This window comes from Phragmites australis, chromosome 7 (genome assembly GCF_958298935.1).
Source record: "Phragmites australis chromosome 7, lpPhrAust1.1, whole genome shotgun sequence".
Taxonomy (NCBI): Eukaryota; Viridiplantae; Streptophyta; class Magnoliopsida; order Poales; family Poaceae; genus Phragmites; species Phragmites australis.
Window position 1 is genome coordinate 38,835,614 of NC_084927.1, and position 21,921 is coordinate 38,857,534.

At 44.6% G+C, this 21,921-nt stretch overlaps 1 protein-coding gene across 1 annotated transcript; it reads left to right on the plus strand.

Moving 5' to 3' along the window:
• Positions 1-827: 827 nt before the first annotated feature.
• LOC133925357 (dolichyl-diphosphooligosaccharide--protein glycosyltransferase subunit 1B) lies at positions 828-4,578 on the plus strand. Its single transcript, XM_062371305.1, has 8 exons — positions 828-1,098; positions 1,535-1,579; positions 1,676-2,310; positions 2,801-2,948; positions 3,082-3,261; positions 3,604-3,672; positions 4,066-4,155; positions 4,247-4,578. The coding sequence occupies exons 1-8, from the start codon at positions 976-978 to the stop codon at positions 4,373-4,375; spliced, it is 1,419 nt and encodes a 472-aa protein (XP_062227289.1). The 5' UTR covers positions 828-975; the 3' UTR covers positions 4,376-4,578.
• Positions 4,579-21,921: the final 17,343 nt, after the last annotated feature.

Genomic DNA, 21,921 nt, shown 5'->3' on the forward strand with positions numbered 1-21,921 from the left:
ATTAGTCAGTTGGTTTGTTATGGGCTGAAATTACTGTTCACCACTGCTGTAGCTACGTGGTACTATAGTTTAGGTTAGAGATAAGATTAGGGTTTAGTTAGATATAAGATTGTTAGTTTAGATTTTTTAGAGTGGGCTTTTATATAAAAGAGGGCACATCACTCATTATAAAAATAGTTAGAGCCGAGAAGAGGACATATACTGGGTTTCTTTCTACAATTCTATCTATCTTAATCAATCCATATCAGTTTGTGATGAATTTGTAACTCGGCCACCCAAGTGAGCACTCGATGTTGGTTTGCAATCCAAGCGAACAAATTTCTGCCTTGCCATTTCATTTGATTATAGAATTTGTGACAATACAATGCGGTTTGCCTCGTTCACTTGGATGACAATGAAAGGAATCGATTGTAATTTGTTGCGGAGCTACTGCTTATATATTTTGGTGCCATCTGAATCTCTAGTGTTTTTCTGCAAATATCCTGACCTGAAAACTCTAGGTGCAGTATCGTATATATTGTTTTTGCCGCCTCCTTTCACACTATCTTTTTTTTTTTTTTGAGCAAATCCTTTCACACTATCTTGCATTGGCCTCCATGCAACATGAATCGTGGGCGACAAATTAGCCTCTTTGGAACATAGAATCGTTGCATTGACGAAAAATGAAGGAATTGAGTTCAAAGGAATATATCTTACGAGTGCCCCTTGGATTGTAGGATTAGTGCGGAGGAGTTTTATAGCAAGGTAAGATTTTTCTTTCCTTTTTCTGTTGGCAGGCAGGTAAAGAAAGACTCGAGGAGGAGAGAGCCATGGGATCCATGGTGGACGGCTGGGAGTGCCTCGCTTGACTAGTAGTAGTAGTAGTCAGTCAGTCACGCACTCCTCCCGTCCCCTCCCTTGTTTGTTTTAGATCTCTCTTCCCCACCACCACCACCACCACCACCGCTAGTCTCAGTCGCCGCCGAGGTAAGGGCGATGCCGCCGTCCCTCCCAACCCTAACCACCCCCATCCTCCTCCTCTTGTTCCTCCTCTCCGCCGTTTCCTCCTCTTCCTTGCCACCGGAGGACGGCATCCGGGTCGTCTATTCCGAGAAAAGGGTATGTATCTTGGAGTATGTACTAACTCTACCACAGGAGGAACCAGCCGCTAGCTCTTGTCTGTGAATTTAAGTGGACTATCTTTTATTAGTTTTCGGGGTGCGGACCGCAGATTACCCAAATCTGGACTGGATCGTTTTCTTCTGAAAGAATGGCCACTGGCTTTCGATTTCGAGTTTATATATACTTCTAATTATCAATCGAAATCCTCCTATGCTCTTTTAATGATTAGATTCATTTGGATTGGGGGGGGGGGGGGGGGAGGAGCTTTAGTTTTGGGTTTTAAGAGATATAGGTCGATTGCTAAAGCCCCATATATGATATATCCGTGGCAAATCTAGCCCTACCTACTTGACTTCATGTGTGACCAAGCTAGCATTGCAAACACCTCTCCCTCTCAAGTCACAATAACATTGACAATTTCAATTGCTTGCAGATCGACCTCACTGGTCCCATTGTCAAAGTCTTCCTAACATTAAAGGTAATTTTTTTGTCGCCCTTTTGCTCAATTGCCAGGAAGCAAGTGTTCTTTTTTTCCTGATTTCTACTCACCGATTTCTGAACATCTGCCTGCCAGATCGAGAATGCTCCCGCTGCCTCTGATGCATCTCAAGTTCTTCTCGCGTTCACGCCCACAGAGGTTGAACATCTCGCTATTGTCAAAGCTACTAGAGCGGAGGGGAAGCACAAGAAGAAGGCATATATACCCCTCTTGGTCGAAGCTTCAGATCTTGCTGCCACCCCAAATGGCGCTCGCCTCTATTCTGTTCTGCTGGGCACTCCGTTGAAACCTGGCGAGGCAACCACTCTCAAAGTGTTATACGTGCTGACACACTCTTTGGAACCCTTTCCTGCTGAGATTAGCCAGTCAGAGTCCCAGCTGGTTTACTACCGTGACAGTGCGGTGCTTCTCTCACCCTACCATGTTCTGGAGCAGGTTAATTACATCAAAATGCCAAGCAATAGGATTGAGTCCTTCACAAGGGTGGATCCTACCAGTCGGGCTGGTACTGAAGTGAAATATGGCACATATAATAACCAGATGCCAAACTCATATTTGCCAATCCTTGTGCATTATGAGAACAACCGTCCATTTGCTATTATTGAGGAACTTGTACGCAAGGTGGAGATTTCTCACTGGGGTAATGTCCAAATCACAGAGCAGTATAAACTAAAACATGGTGGTGCTCGGCACAAAGGAGTCTTTTCAAGGTTATCTGCAAGAACCTTACTCCTTCTCTTCAGCCTATCTGGTTCTTAAAATGCTCCTGCCATCCAACAAATGCAACTACAGAATTTGCAGTTGACAAAAATGCCATTGGCTGTGGAGACTGACATGTGGGTCACGGTTTCCCCTGTCAGCGAGACTCAGTGGCAGTTTTGAGAATTGCAAACTCCCCCTTCATTAGTTGGGGCTGCTTTCCTTTACATTATCTAGTCAAATGATCTCTCTGATGAAATATAGATCTAGTAATGACGAAATTAAAAATATATGGGCTGGTACCTTCCAGTAAAGCTTCTCTATATGTAGTGCATGCCATGTTGAATTCATGTAGGTCTAGGTTTATATCTGTGAATCAACAACGTGCTGTGGACGCGGGGACGAGGATCTTTTCATTCGAAGCTGTATAAAGTATTAGCAACTCATTAGGTCAACCTAATTAAATGCTTCATGGTTACTCATTCAGAGCTTTCTTGCTAGGCTTGAGTACCAGTCTAGGCCATCTATCAGTGGAGCGTCGTCATTTAAAAATCTTCTCGCAAGGTTGCCTCCTCGGGTTTATTCAGTTTACTATCGTGATGAGATTGGTAACATCTCATCATCCCATCTGCGTACTGATTCACACAAGGTACAATATATTTCTTTACAGGCATTATTTTTTTTCATGAATTGCTATTCTAGTTAGTGGAATAAAAAATATCTTTTTATTTTACTTCACTGTAAAATTTTAAACTAATATTCAGACTCGATTTTTAATCCAGTCGGAACTAGAAATTGAGCCCAGATATCCATTATTTGGTGGTTGGCACTGCACGTTCACCATTGGCTATGGTTTGCCATTGCAAGATTTTGTCTTTGAGTCGATTGATGGTGGACGCTACATCAACCTTACTTTTGGATGCCCTCTATTGGATACTGTGGTTGACGATCTTACTATTAAAGTAAGTCTGGTCAAGGTTTACATTTTCTGAGGAAACATTTTTCGTACTAATGCTAAATGTAGCCTAATTAAGAACTGCATAATTGGATTATGTAGTAGCTGCTCATTTCATGCTTGCATAAATGCAATCTCTGGCATCACCCTATTTAATTTTGTCTCTGGTTTGATTGCCATGTTCTTTGCATACTTCAGCTCTTTTACCTGAGGGTAGTTAACAAGAAACGAAATTCTTGAGAAAAAGAACATATTGCTGCTTGTTGGAAGCAGTTATGATAATGTATCGAAGGTGTTTTTTTTGGTATTCACATCTAGCAGAATGATCTCTAACCTTCTAATGTTTCAGGTTGTGCTTCCTGAAGGATCAAAAAATCCACAACCTGTAGTTCCTTTTCTGACAGAGCAACATCTTGAGGTAATCCCATCTTTCCTTCCTAACATTGACAAGAACTATGATCAATAGATGAAATATAATCTGATAATCTCAGCTGAACCATTCCAAGTTTACATTTTCTTATCGCTCAATGGAATAATCTAACATCTGGTAGGGCCTTTGCAGCACTTGCTTTCATGGTTTAGTGAAATATCATGAGTTACACATATTTCTGAGTCTTTGAACTTTCTATTTCACCATAGTTTTAGGCTGTCATAGCTTAGCTTCTATATTCTATATCCAGGAGGGCCGAAAGTCCTTGAAAGAAGTTTACTCTAAGCATATATTTGCTCCTTTGCATATGGAATGAGTGCCTTTCTCCATTTTCAGTTCTGGAAGATTATTTTGTGGTTATGATATTTTCTACTGATGCAGACTAGTTATTCATACCTTGATGTTGTTGGAAGGACAACTGTGGTACTAAAGAAGAAAAATGTAGTAGGCGAGCACAATGTTCCTTTCCAGGTACTTGTTCACAGATGAAGCGAAGCCTTGTTATTAGTTACTACTACATCTTGTATCATCCATTGATTCTGATCGTTAACTGTGCGTGCAGGTGCACTATGACTTCAATCCGATCTTCATGCTGGCCGAACCGTTGATGCTGATATCTGCAGTGTTCCTGTTTTTTGTTGCCTGCATTGCTTATCTTCACATGGATCTTTCCATCGGAAAATCATCCTAGGCCTGTAGACATCCACAATATCTATTTCTGAGGTGTTTCCCAGCTGCAAACTATGATGAATGAATTAATGCTATCTTGTTCTACCGCATTATTTAGGGTACTTTACCCTTCTCCTTCCTGGGAGAAGAATGAAGTTTTGTGGAACATGGTTGCTGTTGTTGCTCTAGGAATGAGATGATGAGTACGCCATATTACTTGACAAACACTACAGATTCGATTCCCTTTCTCTGCTCCTCTACCCTGCATCAGAGTCGCACAAATTTTAAACGTCAGTATTTTTATTCATATATTAAATTAATCATCCACATCGTGTACACAAAACATAATGTGTACTTTGATAAGTTAGAATTTGAGCACATCAATTGTTGCGCAATTAGGGGCCCATTGTTGTACGTGTGCGCACCAGATGTACACATGGTGTACCTTCCAATATTATAGTCCAATATATTGTGTGCATGCAAAAATTGGAATTTTGTTTACTGCAACTTATTCAAAAACCAAATCTAACTTCATTGATGTACACCGCACACAATTTTGAATTCCGAGAGAAGCAAACCGGTTGTCAAATTTATTCGAGAAAACTATTGTTTCCTCATCAAAGACCTCATGTTGTACACAGAAATTTGTAACAATTTACCTAAGTGAAATTATTTTGTCACTTGCATAACCCCAATACATTCTGAGTACAGACTACCCAGGTGCCAATTGGTCTAAGCTGACCACTCTCCCAAACTCCACACACACACCTCATCTTTGATTATGTGATTCTGTGAAGAATAAGGCCTGTCAAAGTCATTTTACATGTTAGAATCGTTGGAACACCCTTCTATTTCTCTCTTTCCATAGGTTCATGTTTTAAAGATGCTGCTGATGAGGTGGTGCCTGAAATGGACATCAGGATGATCAATTAATTTCCACAAGTTGTGCTGGTAGCTAGCATGTCCTGTAACTGCTTAAGCAGATGTTGGCGGCTTTCATTTTGGCTACCGGTCCTTTTGATGGTACTAAAATTCTTGTATTATTTCTATTCTTTGTAATGGAAATGGTGTATTCATCTTTTAAAAAACTACGATTACTCTAGTATCCATCCCCTTATAAGCTCCTTTAAGGTACTCCACCTTACCTCTACGGTGGTAAGAGCTGTGATAAATCTTGTCTCTTGATTATTAGGATTGCTTTTGCTACTAAAAAAATATTTTTTTTCTCTCAATTAATAAATCAGAATACAAAAGAAAGCATTAATGCACTTAATTATCCTTTCTTAGCTGTGTATGCAACAATTAAGGGTTTGCCAAATTGGCAACCAAAAGAAACTTCAGGAAATCATCAATGATGATAGACAAATCCTCATCTTCTTTTGTAATTGGGCTAGGATGATCCTGCATTGCTGCCTCACGATCTCCATCATTTTTCTCTCTTTTATTTTCCTGCCCTTTGTTTCCCTGTTCTGCAGTAGGGCATGATGATTGTCCGAGACCCTAGGATGATCCAGCTTATCATGTGAGGATGCTGCTGCCTCCTAAGCTTCTCCTCCCTTTTCCAGTCTTTCATTTGCCTGCGTTTTCTTTCTCTCTTCTCCTGCTACAGGGCATGGTGAATTTGCAGGAACACTAGGATGCTCTACCTTAGTTTCTTCCTTATCATGTGAGCATGTTGCTACCTCATGAGAATCTCCTTGCTTTTCCTCTCTTGCACATGCTCTGTTAAACTTTTATTATTCCGTGTTCGTTGACTTTTGGTTAGCTGTTTAGAAGATGCTTCAGTGTCTTTATTCTTCTCTTCCAGATCTGACAGATCTTTCTCGCTAGCACCTTCTTTATTTTTTCCAAACTTATTTGCAAGCTCCTCATTGCTAGAAGCCCTTCCAGTTTTTCTTGACATATTTGAGAGCTTCTCACGATACCATGTTTTGGCCTGTCAGACAATAAGTAACAATAACAAGTGTAAGCGGACTAGTATGAAACTGGCATGTTGGAATACACTCTCAAGTCTGCAACTTACTTTATCAATATGTGGTTGATTCTCTGCCGAGGTATATTGACTAGTCAAACAAATTCTCCGTTCATCCACCTATTTTTGGGAAAATGGGGTGGCCCTAATAGCCACTAAGTTGAGGAACTTAGCTTGACCAATTCACGCCTAACTCACGTGAGTCAGTTAGCCATTTTTAATGTCTAATTACTTAGAGCATTGGGTCCTTTCGATGGTAGAGCCACCTTCTCACTTCCGGGTGGTAACGCCTACCTTCAGATGAAGCTGGTTTCCAGGAGGCAATGCAAACCTTCATATGAAGTCCAGACTCTTATGATCTCAGGTGACATAGCCAATCTTTAGATGGATCAGTGATCTCAGGTGGCAGAGCCAATCTTCAAATGGATCACGACTTTGTATGCTCTAAGTACCTAGAAACTAATGGCCTAACTGGGAGACTACAACTTATAAGAAGACCCTCTTTATTATAAAAACACAACTATTATACAAGAGTGTACACAACTTTTTTTCGGTAGCTAACCTAATTCTCACCCTTCTCTCTTACTCTTACTCTTACTCTAGCACTCTCACTACCATGCTCCTAGGTATGTCATGGCAAGGGGTGACACCCTTCTTATATAGACATACAGAGCCATTGGATGAGTGAGACTTGTCAAGATCCTAACCATGCCATGCTATAAATATCTAGATCCTAGAAGGTTCATGAGAATATCTATCTTTAGACAATTCTGATTTTTATCATGGCAAAGTAGTTCTAGAGAACTCTAGAAGCTTTCCTTGCTCTTATTAACCACCTAGAACTCTAGAAGCTTTCCTTGCTCTTATTAACCACCTGTTAATTGAGAACATAAATAAATTGGAGGGTATTATAATATTAGAGTTGAGGAAGGGGTATGGCATCATACACCTTCCAAAACCATCCATGTTGCTTGGGGTTAAGTGTCCAGAAAATCTCTATATGTTTCTAGGATTAGTAGGGTTGCATCTTTCTGCGATAACATCATTAACAAAAAGAAAGGACATCATATGAAAACAAAAAGATCAACATTATTATTTTTGAATAGTAAAAATATCAACATTACAGCAAGGGGATATTTCATACCTCATATATGGCACTAAAATTACTACCCCAGTAAAGAACAGCAAATTCTCCTACGTCTACCCCTTAGCACAAAGAAGTGAACCTATATAGTTGAGAAGATTATAATTATAATGTATTAAATAATAATATTTGGAGAATAACTCAGGATAATTGGTACGAAGTCGATCTTCACGTTCCCATGTCGCTTCATCTTCGGAGTGATTACTCCATTGAACCTTGAGAAATTTAATTGATCCGCATCGCTTCTTTCGTTTGGCTTCATCAAGAATGCGAATAGGATGCTCACAATAGGAAAGATCGGGTTGAAGGTCTTGGTCATCCATCATCACAGCTTCGGTTGGAACACGGAGACACTTCTTCAATTGCGAGACATGGAAGATGTAGTGCACAGAGGAAAGGGATGGAGGTAGCTCCAGTTGATAAGCCACCTCGCCCCGCCGGGCAATAATTCGGAAAAGACTAACATAATGTGGTGCCAGCTTTCCTTTTATTTGAAAACACTGCGTTACTTTGAGAGGAGAGACCTTGAGATAGACTAAGTCTCCGATTTTTAACACAAGCTCACACTGACGACGATCGGCATAACTCTTATGATGAGATTGAGCTATGAGAAGACACTTGCGAATGGTTAGGACATGCTCTTCTGCCTCTTTGACCAAATCTGGGCCTATAAAAACTCTTTTGCTAGACTTGGACCAATTCAACGGTGTTTGACATCTCCTTCCATAGAGAGCTTCGAAAGGTGACATCTTAATACTGGATTGGTAGCTGTTGTTGTATGAGAACTCTACACAAGGCAAGCAAATATCCCATTTCTTTCCATATGTGAGAGCACAAGCTCGCAACATATCTTCAAGTATTTGATTTACCCTCTTTATTTGACCATCAGTTTGGTGATGGTAGGTGGTGGTATGGAAGAGCTTAGTTCCCATGGGTTCATGAAGGATCTTCCTGAATTGGGAGACAAAGATGGAACCACGGTCGGAGACTATCTTCATATGGACACCATGAAGACAAACAATTCGAGTGAGGTATAGCTCTGCATATTGCTTGGCAGAGTATGTGGTTTTGACAGGAAAGAAAAGATGCCACGTCCCAAAATGCTAATTATGCAATTAAGCCGCATAATCATCATCGCATGTGCTTATACATATTTGTATATTAAATTTAGTTAAAAGTGTTTCAAAAGTGCTTAGGGATGGTCTAGAGATCTTTAGGAAAGCGCAAATACCTTGGAGAGAATGAGGAATGGATGAGGGAGGACTTAGGAAAAATTCAGCAAAAGAACCCCCCTCGCGGTCTGACCGGGGTCACCCGCGGTCTGACCGCCAGGTGTGCTGCCTCGTGGCTTGCCACGTGTGCTTGTCGCGGTCCGACCGGCACTCTTCGCGGTCTGACCATCAGCACATAGAGGCTCAGGTTAAGGGGATCGACCGGTTCTCTCTCTCACTCCCTCTCTCATTTCCTCTCACTCTCCCTCTCTCCACCCAACCCTAGAAAGTGAGAGAGAGCTCCAATCAATGTGTGAAGGCCGGGGATCAAAGGTGGGAACTCCCACGAGCTTCCCGAGGACTTCCCCAAGTTCCTCCCCTTCCTCCTCTTCACCAGAGACCCGTTCATCGACCTCGAGCTTCACCACCACTCCGGGAGCCAATCCACGAATCAGAGCTTCTCCGGAGGAAACCCATCCACTAGAAAGCTTCAATACACTAAGGTGAGATGTTCCCCACCATTTTTCTGTTGATTTCGAGCTTTATTCGTACTTCATTTTGTTTAAATCCCAACTTAACCCTAACTTAGCTCCTCACCCTAAAATCTTCTGAGGTTCACTCAGTGAATGTCGTCCAATCCACCCTAGAAACACTCCATTAGTCCCCTAGAACGTTTTGGTACACTTCACGGTAGAAGGCATCGCCGGAGTCCTCACCAGCGACCCCTCCAAGGTGCTGCCGACAAGGTTTGGCAGTCTGACTGCCACTATGGCTAGTTTGACTGCCAGTGAGGACTGGAGTGCCCAAAGTTGAGGACCCTATACAGGGGTCAGACCGCCACTAGGGTCGGTCTGACTGCCAGCATGCCTGCAGTCTGGCCGCCAGGTGCCAAAACCTTCTACACGCCCACGGTTTGACCACCACTACCACGCCGATCTGACTGATAGACTCCCCGCGGTCTGACTGCCCAAGGGCCTGGTCAAACCGCTAGAGGCCAAAATCCTCTGCAAGCCTGCGGTTTGACCGCCACCTCTACGGAGTGAGGTACACCAGATGTGATACTAGGGACTACGGAGTGAGGTGTAGCCCCTCCAAGGACCGAAGAACCCCCCAGATAAAGCTTTCTACCCGGTTTTAAACTACTTAAAACGGCTTTAAAGTCAATAATAAATGATATATTAGAATGCCTGTATAAACCGCTTTACGCATAAAACTAAACCGTAAAGCCTTATCCTTGAATTACCCATTTATGCATCTATCAACACCTTGAAATAATATATGGCTTGTTGAGTGCTTTTCGTGCTTACTCTTGTTGTCATTCAGGTGAAGAGGCGGACCCTGCCAACGCTAGAGGAAAAGATGGGGTTGAAGAGTAGTTTCTAGATTCGCGTTCGCACCCTAGCTGCCTGTGGTTTGGGTTCTGTTTTCCGCTGTATTTTTGTGGGCCGTTCGACCAGGTTTGTAATATACGCTATGGTTTGTAACCTTTTGTACTCTATAACCTTAATTCTTATGTTCAAAGTTTGACTATGATACTACAACTGTTATACTGTGCGTATCAGCTATTTGATCCAGGGACTGATACAGGAGGCACATGAGATCAAGAGAAGGGGGTCTTACATAGGTGGCCTCGAGCAAAGGATTCGTGAGACCGTCGAGGACCATCTTTTCGAGGTCAGAGTCTTCGGTGCCCGCCTTGCTCTTGCCTGCATCTGTGACCATTTCCCTAACTTGGACCTCTTGCTGGTAGTTGGTGTTGGTTTTGAGGGTACTTGGATGACTACGGAGGAGCTTGGCACCTGTGTTGATTCATATTTCTATGCCGTTCGTTCCTGCCTTTGGACCGTCTGGTTCGACCCGCTTAGGGGTATTTTTGGTTCCTAGGAAGAATGTCTTGAGGTTGTCTGAAACCAGCCCCCGAGCTTTGTAATGAAAAGTACTTGCCTTTATGTGGGTCTTTTTCGTGTTCGGATGATAAATAGACTCGGAGTGCTCGTAGCACTTAGGGAGGATCGCATTGACCCGCCTTCTAGCAAGGTTCCTGGTGCTAAGGGTGATTCACAGCATGATAAGCCTCTCGGTGGCGACCAGCGCTCGACCTGAGGTAGGACTTACGGCATCGTGGTCGTTAACTCTCGAGGGCCTTCCACCTTGGATGCCGTGTGAGCGGTTAACTTGTGATATCATCCCATCGAATTGAGCGAGCGGGCTAAACACATCTAGCTTCAAGGAAACAAATCATATATCCTAATAATTCTAGCCCCCAAGAGACTGTCGACCAGGTGGTCAAGTTCTTGAAATGGAAATGCTTACAATTTAAAAGGATACCATGTTTGTCCGTGGAGTCCTGCAACATAGAAGGTTTGATTTCTTGGATTTGAAAAACTTACAAGTCATGTCCACGCTCGTCCAGAAGGTCCTACAAAATAGACAAATAGGCTCGTCGCTGAGCAGCCTTATACACGGAACCGATCTTTCGTGAGTTGTGTAATTGGCGACCGACCACCCCGGCAAATTTGACCACGTGAGGCCGGGAAACTAGAGGTTGCCAACGACCCACGTTCAGTCTCGTGCCTGGTGGTCGCGGCCACACCTAAGGCCCTATTAGGACCTGGCTGCTCGAGCCATAGAGCACGCTCGCAGAACTCTTCGCTCGAGTTCTCATCGCTGTCTTCTTCAAGCCATCAGGTCGGGCCTGACTGGCTGGCCACCAGAGACGACCAGCGTGCGACCACCGACTGGCGAATCGAGTTCCATTGTCCGTATTCATGCGACTTGGACTACCAAGCCGCGTTACCGGCACTCACTTGAGCTTTAACCGTTGCTGCGGCAGTGATCTCCCTAACGGGCTCAGCCTCGAACCTCTTTGTGAATTTACCGATTACCACGAGTAGGAATTCAGGATCGCCTGGGGCTTTAGGGAATGGTCCCATGATGTCGAGCCCCCAGACAGCTAAAAGCCGAGAGAGCGGTATGTTTGTAGTGCCCAGGCTGGTAGGTCGGTATTTTGGTCGTGGTACTGACACGACTCGCACCGTTTCACCTGCTCGCAAGCATCCTGGAGGGCGGTGTGAGGTTCAGCCTCCACGTCTGCCTCCGAGGATGTTAGGGAACGCTGTGCTCCCCCCATCCTAAGCGATGTATTTCAGTAAAGGTTTGACGCTCCCTTGGTGGTAGAGGCACCCCTCTACCAAGGAGGATTCTCACGGTCAGCCCATGTGACCTTTTCTGCTGACACATCATCATCAGGGGCTGCTTGATTCTAAAGGTAGTCTGAGATTTGATCCATCCAGATCATACTCGAATCAAGCAGGGTGACCACATGATGGCCACCTGAGGTCGACAGCACTGAGGGAGGCGTTGCCTCCAAAGGTGTTGCCTCTGGTGTTCTGTTTCCAAGCGGAGCATCCCTTCCACGTCGGCCCGAGACCGTAGTGGGTGGTCGTGTGAATCTTTTTTCAAAGATTCTGACCGGGGCAGGTTCACAAAAAGAGGCTAGACGGGCCATCCCATCGACCAGGAAAGTAGTCCTTGCGAGGGACGTGCATGACTTCCTGGTTGATGGGGCGTCACTCTAGCTTCTCACTTCGGAGAGGTATGTCATCATCGTCTGGTCTGAGCACTGAAAACCCCTTGGAATCAGGGTTACACCTAGTAGCAAGTCCCTCATCGCTAGTAAGTGTTTTTTTCCCCGCGCGGGTGATGCTCGTGTTCCAGTTAAGAGGCCCTCATACTCCGCTACGCAATTAATAATTGGAAAGATAGAATTGAACCATGTACCTGACGATGCATGGTCCTGTGCTCGCTCATTTCTGGTCGGGGGAAAGCGTGCCTCGCTTAGCAACCAGTACCGCGTCATGACCCCTTGAAATCTTGCAAGGTAAGACAAGGATTCCTCCTTCTAATCGAAGGGTGGTCAGCACCGGGAAAGGAGAGGGTTACCTTTCTAAGATTCTGGTACGCTGCCTCCCTTACCGATCCAATGGGGAGTGGTCATTACTCATGCCAGAGGTTCAAGGTGTATACCCTTCTGTTCGTTCTTGGGTTGAACCTGCTCGAAGAAACAATACGTCCGATTAGTTTTCTGGGTACTCTTTTATCAGATCGAATCATACCTGCTTGATGGTTTCGGTTCACGTCACGGGGCTAGGTGTCGGCAGTCCCAGCGCGGTGAGCACTCGTTCGGGTGGGGCTACCGTCGATGAAGCCAATTCCCCCAGAGCTTGTGGTCCGTGAGCTCCCCTTAGCGCCGGGAGCACGGATGCCTCTGTTGCCCCCCATCGCCTCCTGAAGCCTTCGGATACCTATCCAATGTCCTGAGTCCAAACTCGTAAATGCACCCCCTACCTGGCATGCCAAATGTCAAGGATAAATCTCTGACAATGATTCCAGGATGTATCATATGACGGGTGCGTGATCTTTGTTCTGGGTGTGCTTACGGAATGTGCGTGTGTGCTGCTCAAGAACACCAAGGATTATCCAGGTTCAGGCCCCCTTAAGCTAATACCCCTACATCATATGTATTCTTTCTTTTGTGGAGTCTATTTTTTCATCCCCCCTTTCCCAAGCTGGAGTCCCTTCCGCTTATAGCCCAGAAGAGAAGGAGCCTTACAAGTGGGCCCATCCAACTGACCCATCCCTATCTACACGGTCAACAAAGGTTATCATTACTGAGCACGCATGCGCCTGCCTGCCCCGGGGCGCTGTGAAGCCTGTCCCATCCGTTAGCTCCCTCTAAGCTTATCAAGTCCGGGTCGCCTAGCCTGCCCTGTCCCGTCGTCAATTGCCCACGCGCACCTGCCATAACCTCTGTTGCGTCTGCGAACCCATCCCGTAACAATTAATGCCACGGGAGGGAACATGGAAGCTCTGCGTCCACCCCAATCACCTCGCCCTGTGTGGTGAGCCTGGGAAAGGAAAACAGCGTGGGCATCGGTATTAAATGAGAGTGATCTGGTTTAGATGAGTACCTGCCCTGCGACCAGTTGGGACTTGTCGTGGGAAGTCTAGCGGAGGTCGGGAGTGTGGTCGTGTGAAGCGGTCATGCGGTGGACCCTGTTTTTAGAGAAAAAGAACTAGTCCTGCAAAAACTGGCTGTTGTTGACTATCCTGGCAGGGCCGCAGGGGACCCCCATATTCTTTGCATTGATAGGTATCCAGTTTGCTCCGGGAGTAGTTCTGGATGACTCCGCACCTATCGACGCATGATCAAATGGTTGGGGTTTATTGGGAAAGGTTGACACCAGTACCTCCTTGTGTGGACCTGTGTGGTCACTCAAGCCGTATGGTCCTTGAGTCGTGTGGGTAAAGGAGTATCCCCCTGTAGGGTGTAAAAACAATTCGAATGGCCGCGTTCTCGATCATAAGGATGCTTTTGTCCATCCGCATCGCTCGTAGAGTTTCCAGATTGGGATGATTGTTATGGATTGTTGGGCATGGTTATGGTGGTTATTGTTTACATGTTATGGTTCCAATTACATTTATGCTCATGAGTTTACAGGTTTGGAAGGGTATGTTTAGTTAAGCATAGTTGTTCACACATATGTGTCTAGGTTGCAGTCGCATATTAATGTACTTAACCTTGTGGCCTTTTTTCTTGCTAATGGCTTAATGCACAATCCTTGGATTCAGGTTATTTATATGCATCTTATATGGATTAAGTCTTGCGAGTAACTTCGTACTCAGCTGCTCTACAGGTTTTGCAGGTGAGGAAGAGATAGTGTTTGGCTACTTCACGCCCACCGATGCTAGTGGTGGGAATGAGTAGTCAACTATTCGGTGATTGTGCTTTTGGGGTGAAGCCTAAGGGCATATGGCTTCACCCACCTTTTATGGTCTATAGCTTTTGTTTCCGCTGCGTAGTTTCTCTTTTGTCTAGGAGTTGATCAGTTTTAGTATCCTCCTAGATTCCTTTTGCTGTAAATTGTTAAACTTGTAAATGCTTAAGAATTTGTAATATAACTTTAATTACTTGCTCTTTCTTAAATTGTGTCGTGATGCTATATATTGGAAAGGCATGTGTTCCGATCTTGGGCACAAAACATATGCCGGGACTACCAGAATGGTATTCTGGTTAATTATCGAGGTTATGATTATGAATAATGATCCTCCTGGTGATTAATTAGAATATTGTTTATACGGTTCCTCACAAATGAGCTGATTTGGTCAAATGGTCCACAATGACACAAATCGAGTCATACCCTTGAGAGGTCTTAGGTAGTCCGTTAATGAAATCCATACCGATTTCCTTCCATTTCCAAGAGGGGATAGGTAAGGGTTGGAGCATACCAGCCGGCTTGAGATGTTCGTCCTTCACTCTCTGTCAAACATCACACTCGGTGACATATCGAGTGATTTCAAGCTTCATGCGGGTCCACCAAAATCTTAGCTTGAGGTCTTCGTACATCTTGGGAACTACTAGATGTCTTCCAAACCACAAAGTACCGTGATCATCCATGGAAAAGCATCTACCTTGCCCTTTCCCAATTCTATCATGGATTTTCTTCATGCCGATGTCTTCTTTTTGTGCTTCCTTAATTTGGCCGAGGAGGGTGGATTTGATCTCTAGATTTGCAAGAAATACCTCTGAGACTATCTCGAGTCCAAGTCTTCGAAAATCATCACAAAGTGTGTCATTTTTGGGATTGACCAAAAGAATATTGCATCGAGCCTTTAGGCTCAAGGCATTGGCAACGATGTTCGCTTTGTCGGGATGATAATGAACCTCCAATTCATAGTCCTTGATAAATTCAAGCCATCTCCTTTGCCTCATATTGAGGTCGGCTTGAGTGAAGATATATTTGAGACTCTTGTGATCGATATAGATAATGCAAAGATTTCCAAGGAGGTAGTGGCGCCAGATTTTTAGAGAATGCACAACTGCTGCAAGCTCTAAGTCGTGAGTAGGATAATTTTCTTCATGGCGCTTTAATTGGAGAGAAGCATAGGCGACGACTCGGTCCTCTTGCATGAGAACACAACCGAGACCTATACAGGAAGCATTGTAATAAACGTTGAAACTCTTATTCACCTCTGGTTGAGCAAGGATGGGAGCGGTGGTGAGAAGATTTTTCAAGCTTTGGAAAGCTTGCTCACAAGCATCGGACCATGTAAATTTCACGCCCTTCTGCAAGAGTTCGGTCATGGGCTTGGCAATTTTGGAGAAGTTATCAATGAACCGACAGTAGTATCCCACAAGTTCAAGAAAACTCCGAATATTGGTGATGCTTTGAGGTCGCACCCAATTGAGCACATCTTGAACCTTGCTTGGGTCGACCACGACACTATTTTCAGAAAGGACAAGGCCGAGGAAGGCAACTTCTTTGAGCTAGAATTCGCATTTGCTAAACTTGGCATAGAGACGATGTTCACAGAGTCTTTCAAGAACGATTCGAAGATGTTGGGCATGTTCATCTTCGGTCTTGGAATAAACGAGGATATCATCGATGAAGATTACGACGAAGGAATACAGCTCCTCCATGAACACGATGTTCATTAAATACATGAAGTGTCACATCCTAGATCTCATAAACATGTCATTAAGCATAATCATACATCATGAGCATCATATTTTATTGTGAGCATTTGTTGAGTGCTTGTTAGTTACTTGGTGGCTTTAATTTTTGCTTTGAGTTTTGAAAATACCTAACCGTGGAGATTCTTTTAGTTTAAGTTCTGCTTAGGCGTTGTGGGTGGATCCAATTTAATTGGGTTCATCTCGCATTGTAATCGTGACACTTTAGTTCGTAGGATTTTTGGAGCACCAGAGCACCTCAGTTTGAGTTTATAAAGGAGGGAAAGGAAATGGGGAGAGGAAGAATAGTTTTTGCAGCTGAATATAACTTGTTTCACTTGCAAGTGGGGCCCACTTTGGGTTGGCCCACCCCCTCCTTTTTCCCTTCAGCCTGCACCAGCAGCCCCACCCCTCCCTCACTCTCTATCACTCTCACTTACTCTCTCCCTCTCCCACGCCCAAACCAGCAGGACTGCTGCTCCCTCTCCCTCCCTCAAGCTCTCTCCTAAAAAAAATCTGCTTTCTAGAAGCAAAAGCAAGGTATGCATGTGTTGCCATGGTGTTCCCCACCTCTCTAGCTCTCCATCCATCCAAGATTTTCGTGCATGCATGAAGATTTGGAGGTTTTGCAAATCATTTTCATCACCCCCTTTTCTCTGAAATTTCAGCAGCAGCTTCTTCCTCTTCTCCGAGCACGTTTGGGATGGTTGATTTCGAGTTGGTGGGCTGCAATCGAGGAATGGCGTAGCACCGGTGTTCTTGAGGTTGTGGAGTTAGTATGAGAGGTTTGGATGAGATAGACCTAGTGATTTGAGTTTGTGGAGTGAGTAAATTAAGTTTAGAACCAATGCTTTAGTGCCTATGCATGTTTAGGTGATGGGATTTCAACATGCAAGTTGAATCGGTCGACGAAACCGTTGCAAAACTCTCCTTTGCAGGAACCCGAATGTTCCGGATTCCAACCCGGAAGGTCTGGGTAATCCTTTTTAGAACTAACTAAGAACCACCACCTGGAAGTTCCAGGTATAGCACGGAAGTTTTAGGTTAAACCGAGCAAAGCCAAACCGGGAACCCCTGCCTGGAGCAACACCCGGAGGTTCCGGCCCAACCTAGAAGTTTCGACCTCAACCTGGAACTTCTGAGTTAATCAAGAGTTGCAACCTGAGGACCCTTGTCCAGAGGTTAACCCGAAAGTTTCGATACCCAGAAGTTCCGAGTTCAACCCGGAACTTTCGACTTCCAATTAGAAGTTCCGAAGTTGTTAGATCTTAGAATTCTTTAATTCGTTCACGTGACTTGTACTTTTAGCTTGTTTTGATGCTACATTCTTATTGTTATGCATCATGTAGCATACATCTTTGCACCTCATTCATGCTCATCGCATTGCATGCGCTCTTCCTTAGAGATCGAAGGACCAGAGCGTGACGCGGGTGTGATTGGGGGTGATCAAGACTTTGTGACCGTTAATTGTGAAGCTGAGTAGTAAGGTAAGCATCTAAGCATACTCTACCTATTATTTTGGATCATATGATGTATAATTTGATAATTTATGCTTTATATATGTTATTCATGATAGTTAGTCGTTGTCGGGTTTGATGGGTAGATCCTAATTGTTGCATTGCCCTACCTTGATGTTGTTTATCTATTGATCCATTATAACCCGGGTTGTCGTTATGTGTTTGTCAAACGTAAAATGAACACGATGTGCTTAGCAAGCTGAGGTCATTGGTAGAAGACGAGCGGTGGTTTGACCACCGTTTGCGAGTTTAGGGCTTTTATTTGTTCACAAAACAACGATGATGTTGGGATGCATGAGTTGTGAGAATGAGGCGAGATGTGGGTGATGCAAAGGGTAGGTCGGGAGAGGAACCCGAATGCCGTAGACCGCTTGCATCGATTAAGCACCGCCCATTATTGCAGTTGGTTTTAGCACTTGTCTGTACTTACCACATGTCGATATAATGGTAAGATAAGCCGGATACCTGTTGTAGTCGTGACCTTTTGGCTTGTTGGCCTATGGTGTCGTGGACATAATAGGTTTGTAGAGGTAACGTCGTAAAGGTGTTGTCAGCATGGTAGACTTGTAGAGGTATCTAGTTTGCTCGAGGAGTAGTTCTAGCTACCTCCACACCTTTAGGCATATCTAGGGTGCTCCGGGAGTAGCCCTAGTAGACCTCCGCACCTATACGTGCATGTTCAAATGGTCGGATCTCAATTGGAAAAGGTTGTCACAAGTACCTCCTTGTGTGTACTTTAACGGGTAGCACAAGCCGAATGGTCATCGTGTCGTGTGGGCAAAGATGTACCCCTGTAGGGTGTAAGAATAATTCAAATTGCTGTTGTCAGTGACATGGGAACCAGGGGTCCCTGAGTCCTGAGGCCAGGACAGCAGAATGCCACGTGGCGCCTTTCCTCGGGGACCATCTCCCCAAGGGTCGAGAAGAGCTAGTTTCGGAAGGGGTGCTCGGGGCCATGAACAGTGATTCCCGAGTATCCAGAGTTCCCTGAGGACCCGAGAAGAGCCAGTTCCGGGAGGGGTGCTCGGGGCCATGAACAGTGGTCCCTGAGTACCCAGAGTTCCCCGAGGACCCGAGAAGAGGCAGTTCCGGGAGGGGTGCTCGAGGTCATGAACAGTGCCCCCCCGAGTACCCAGAGTTCCCTGAGGACCCGAGAAGAGCAAGTTCTAGGAGGGGTGCTTGGGGCCATGAACAGTTGGCCCCTGAGCACCCGTAGTTCCCCGAGAACCTGAGAAGTCCCTTGCCAGTGAACCCCACAAAGGTTCCACGGTGAGGTGTCAATTGGTGGGAGGTCCGATGCTGCATTTAAGAGGGAGCGTGGCCGGTCACATCCAACCACTCCCCCCACGCCTGTTGTACTAAGTACGTCAGTCCCTGCCTGGCAGGAAGGCGTCGGGACATTTAATGCGATGGGTCCCATCGCACGTCACCCTGCGGGGCCCGTGAGGGAAAAGGCTTGGAGATATCGTCGCTGGGCTTGAGGCGTATCGCCTGCCCCCCTGCTGTGTCAGATCTGATCTGACCGAGCGAGCATGCGGGGCAGTTTAGCTGCTGCCCGGTGGGCCCCCTTGCACCTGCTAAAGTTTGGCGTAATGGGCGACGGGACCGACCGAAGGCGCAATTTTAACCCCTGTAACATCAAACTGTAGCCCCATGACGGTTGCTTTCCATTTATGGCTCATGGAAACTCGTGCCCCCGTTCTGGGCACGCTGAGCCTCCCCCGATAGGATAAAAGGGGGGGGGGGTGGAGCACTTCGAAGAGACGACTGACAGAGGTCAAGCTTTAGACAGGGCGACTCGAAGCAAGGCCGAAGCTCAAGACTTAGACAAAAAACCTTGTAACACAGAGATTCAGAGAAAGGCATTCCAAGAGCATTAATAGCATATTATACACACAGGAGTAGGGTATTACGCTCCATGTGACCCAAACCTGTCTAAAATCCCTTGAGCATTTACTCTCACTAGCCGACGATCATCTGTCCCACCTAGATCTCATATATTCGCATTAAATCCACGTACGAGGTAGATCCAGAATTAGCCCCTCGACTGAATCTCAAAGGATGTCCCTCAGGATCTCCGCTTGCGGTGTTCATCCACCGACAGTTGTGCTCTCGGTTATGAGCATGCTTCTATCCATTTGCATCAATCGTAGAGTGTCCGTTCGATATGGGATGATGTCATGGTACGTTGGGAAGTGGTTGTGATGACAGATGTTGAGATGAGATTTATCAAGTTACATTTATATTTATGTTAATGTTCTCATGATAGGAGAGTACAAGTTTTAGGTTGTAGTTGCTGACACTTGAGTCAAATTCTGCTATTTGCATGTAAATTCACTTAACCTTATGGCCGATTCCTTGCTACTTCATCCAAATGCATAATCCTTGGAGTCGGGTTATTATATGTACCCAATATAGATTAAGTCTTGTGAGTACTTTCGTACTCACGCTGCTTTATTTTTCAGGTGAGAAAGAATTAGTGTTCGACTACTTCACGTCCGCCAACGTTAGCGACGGGCAAGAGTAGTGCTACCTACTCAGGAGATGTCTTTTGGGGTGGTGCTTATGGGCACATAGCACTACCCATCTTTTGTCATTTATGTGTTATTTTCTGCTGCGTAGTGAATCTAACCCACTAGGAGATGAAACTGTTTTTTATCCTCTTAGTGTTCGTTATGTAAATCATATAAATGCCTAACAAACTTCTGCATTGGTCTAGATATACTCTTATCAATTGACTCAAACACCGACAGATCTACCCATTGCGGACCATAAACAATGTCCATTTCCCAAAAAAAAAAAAATCCTGAACTGCCACGTATCCGATATACCTACCCACGATGGATAAAAAACTATAGTATTATTTTGGCTACCAAAAATTATATTTGATAGATCTCCAACAATAGAAAATAAAAAACAAAAATCTGATGTTGCTAAAAAAACCTAGGTCCAACAATTGTTAAAAAAGGAGATGTAATAAGAGTGCAATTGTTTACAAAATCTAGGTAAAGAAATACTCTGTATTGCTTTTAAAAGAATTTTCATAGATCCAAAAAAAATACAACTATCTCTACAAAACCTAACTACAATAGTTACAACTATCCCTAAAATATCTACTGCTAACATTGCTATAATACAACTAAATCTTAGATCTAATGTCTAACGTATGTTTCAAACTATATATGATGGCTATCATACCAGGTTTGTAAAAAAATTACAAAGATTAGAAAATTACCTCTCCCTCCCCCCTCTCATCTCCTCTTTCCTTCTTCTCCTTCTCAGCTGAGTAGAGGCACTGAGTGGCGCTGTGAGTGGAGGCCGGGTGCGACCTCTTAAGCTGTTGGTCGTGGAGACACCTTTTTTAATAGGGGCTGTCTGGCGCAGAGGTACCAGTCGCCCGTTGGAAGAGCGACAAGTGGACCGACAAGAGGACGTGGCAGCCAACGTGTCCATTCGGACGTTGGAAATTTATTTCCAATCGTTGGACGGCGGGCCTACTACCTGTCGCATGTTGGAAGGGCAACATGCGGCTAGTTTTAGTTTGGCAAAAAAAATTGAATGGAAGCTTATTTTTTTTTATAATTTTCGAATTTTGGAAATAAAAAAATTCATTGGCAGCAGAGTGGAATAATGGGCCAGCCCGCTCACTCACACGGGGGCTGGTTGGGCCTTAAGCATGGAAAAAGACTTTGGGTACCCCTTCCGTTCGAGGTTTTTTTTTAATATTTTTTTGATTAAAAAATTAAATAAATAGATTCTCCGTAGGAGAAATTGTAAAACTAGGCGCCTACAGCCCTCTGAGAGGGCGGTTAGGCAACCTAACCGCCCCCTGATAGGGCGGCAGGCCTAACCGCCCACTCAGAGGGTAGCAAGGGGGCTAACTGCCCTCTCAGGGGACAGGTAGGCCCGAAGAGGGCGGTTAGCCCCCTTGCCGCCCTCTGAGGGGGGGGGGGGGTTAGGGCCTTTTTTTTTCTCTAAAAATGTAATTTTTTGTGTAATTCAAGAAATTAAAAAAGGGCTTTAAGAAAATTTGGAATTTAAATTTGGAGTATGTTATGTAATAGTCGGAGAATAAAAAAATCAGTAATTAGCACTCGTAGCATTTTACGTGAGTATAGGGTGCGAACGACGATAAACATAGTATTAAACATAGGGTGAAAACATTACAATAGACTGTAACCGCGACGACACGATGAGAAAATAAAGGTGGT

Coding starts and splice junctions, on each gene's coding strand:
- LOC133925357 (XM_062371305.1), top strand. CDS start 976: ATGCCGCCGTCCCTCCCAACCCTAACCACCCCCATCCTCCTCCTCTTG. Junction 1,580..1,675: donor AAGTCTTCCTAACATTAAAG/GTAATTTTTTTG, acceptor TCTGCCTGCCAG/ATCGAGAATGCTCCCGCTGC. Junction 4,156..4,246: donor AGCACAATGTTCCTTTCCAG/GTACTTGTTCAC, acceptor CTGTGCGTGCAG/GTGCACTATGACTTCAATCC.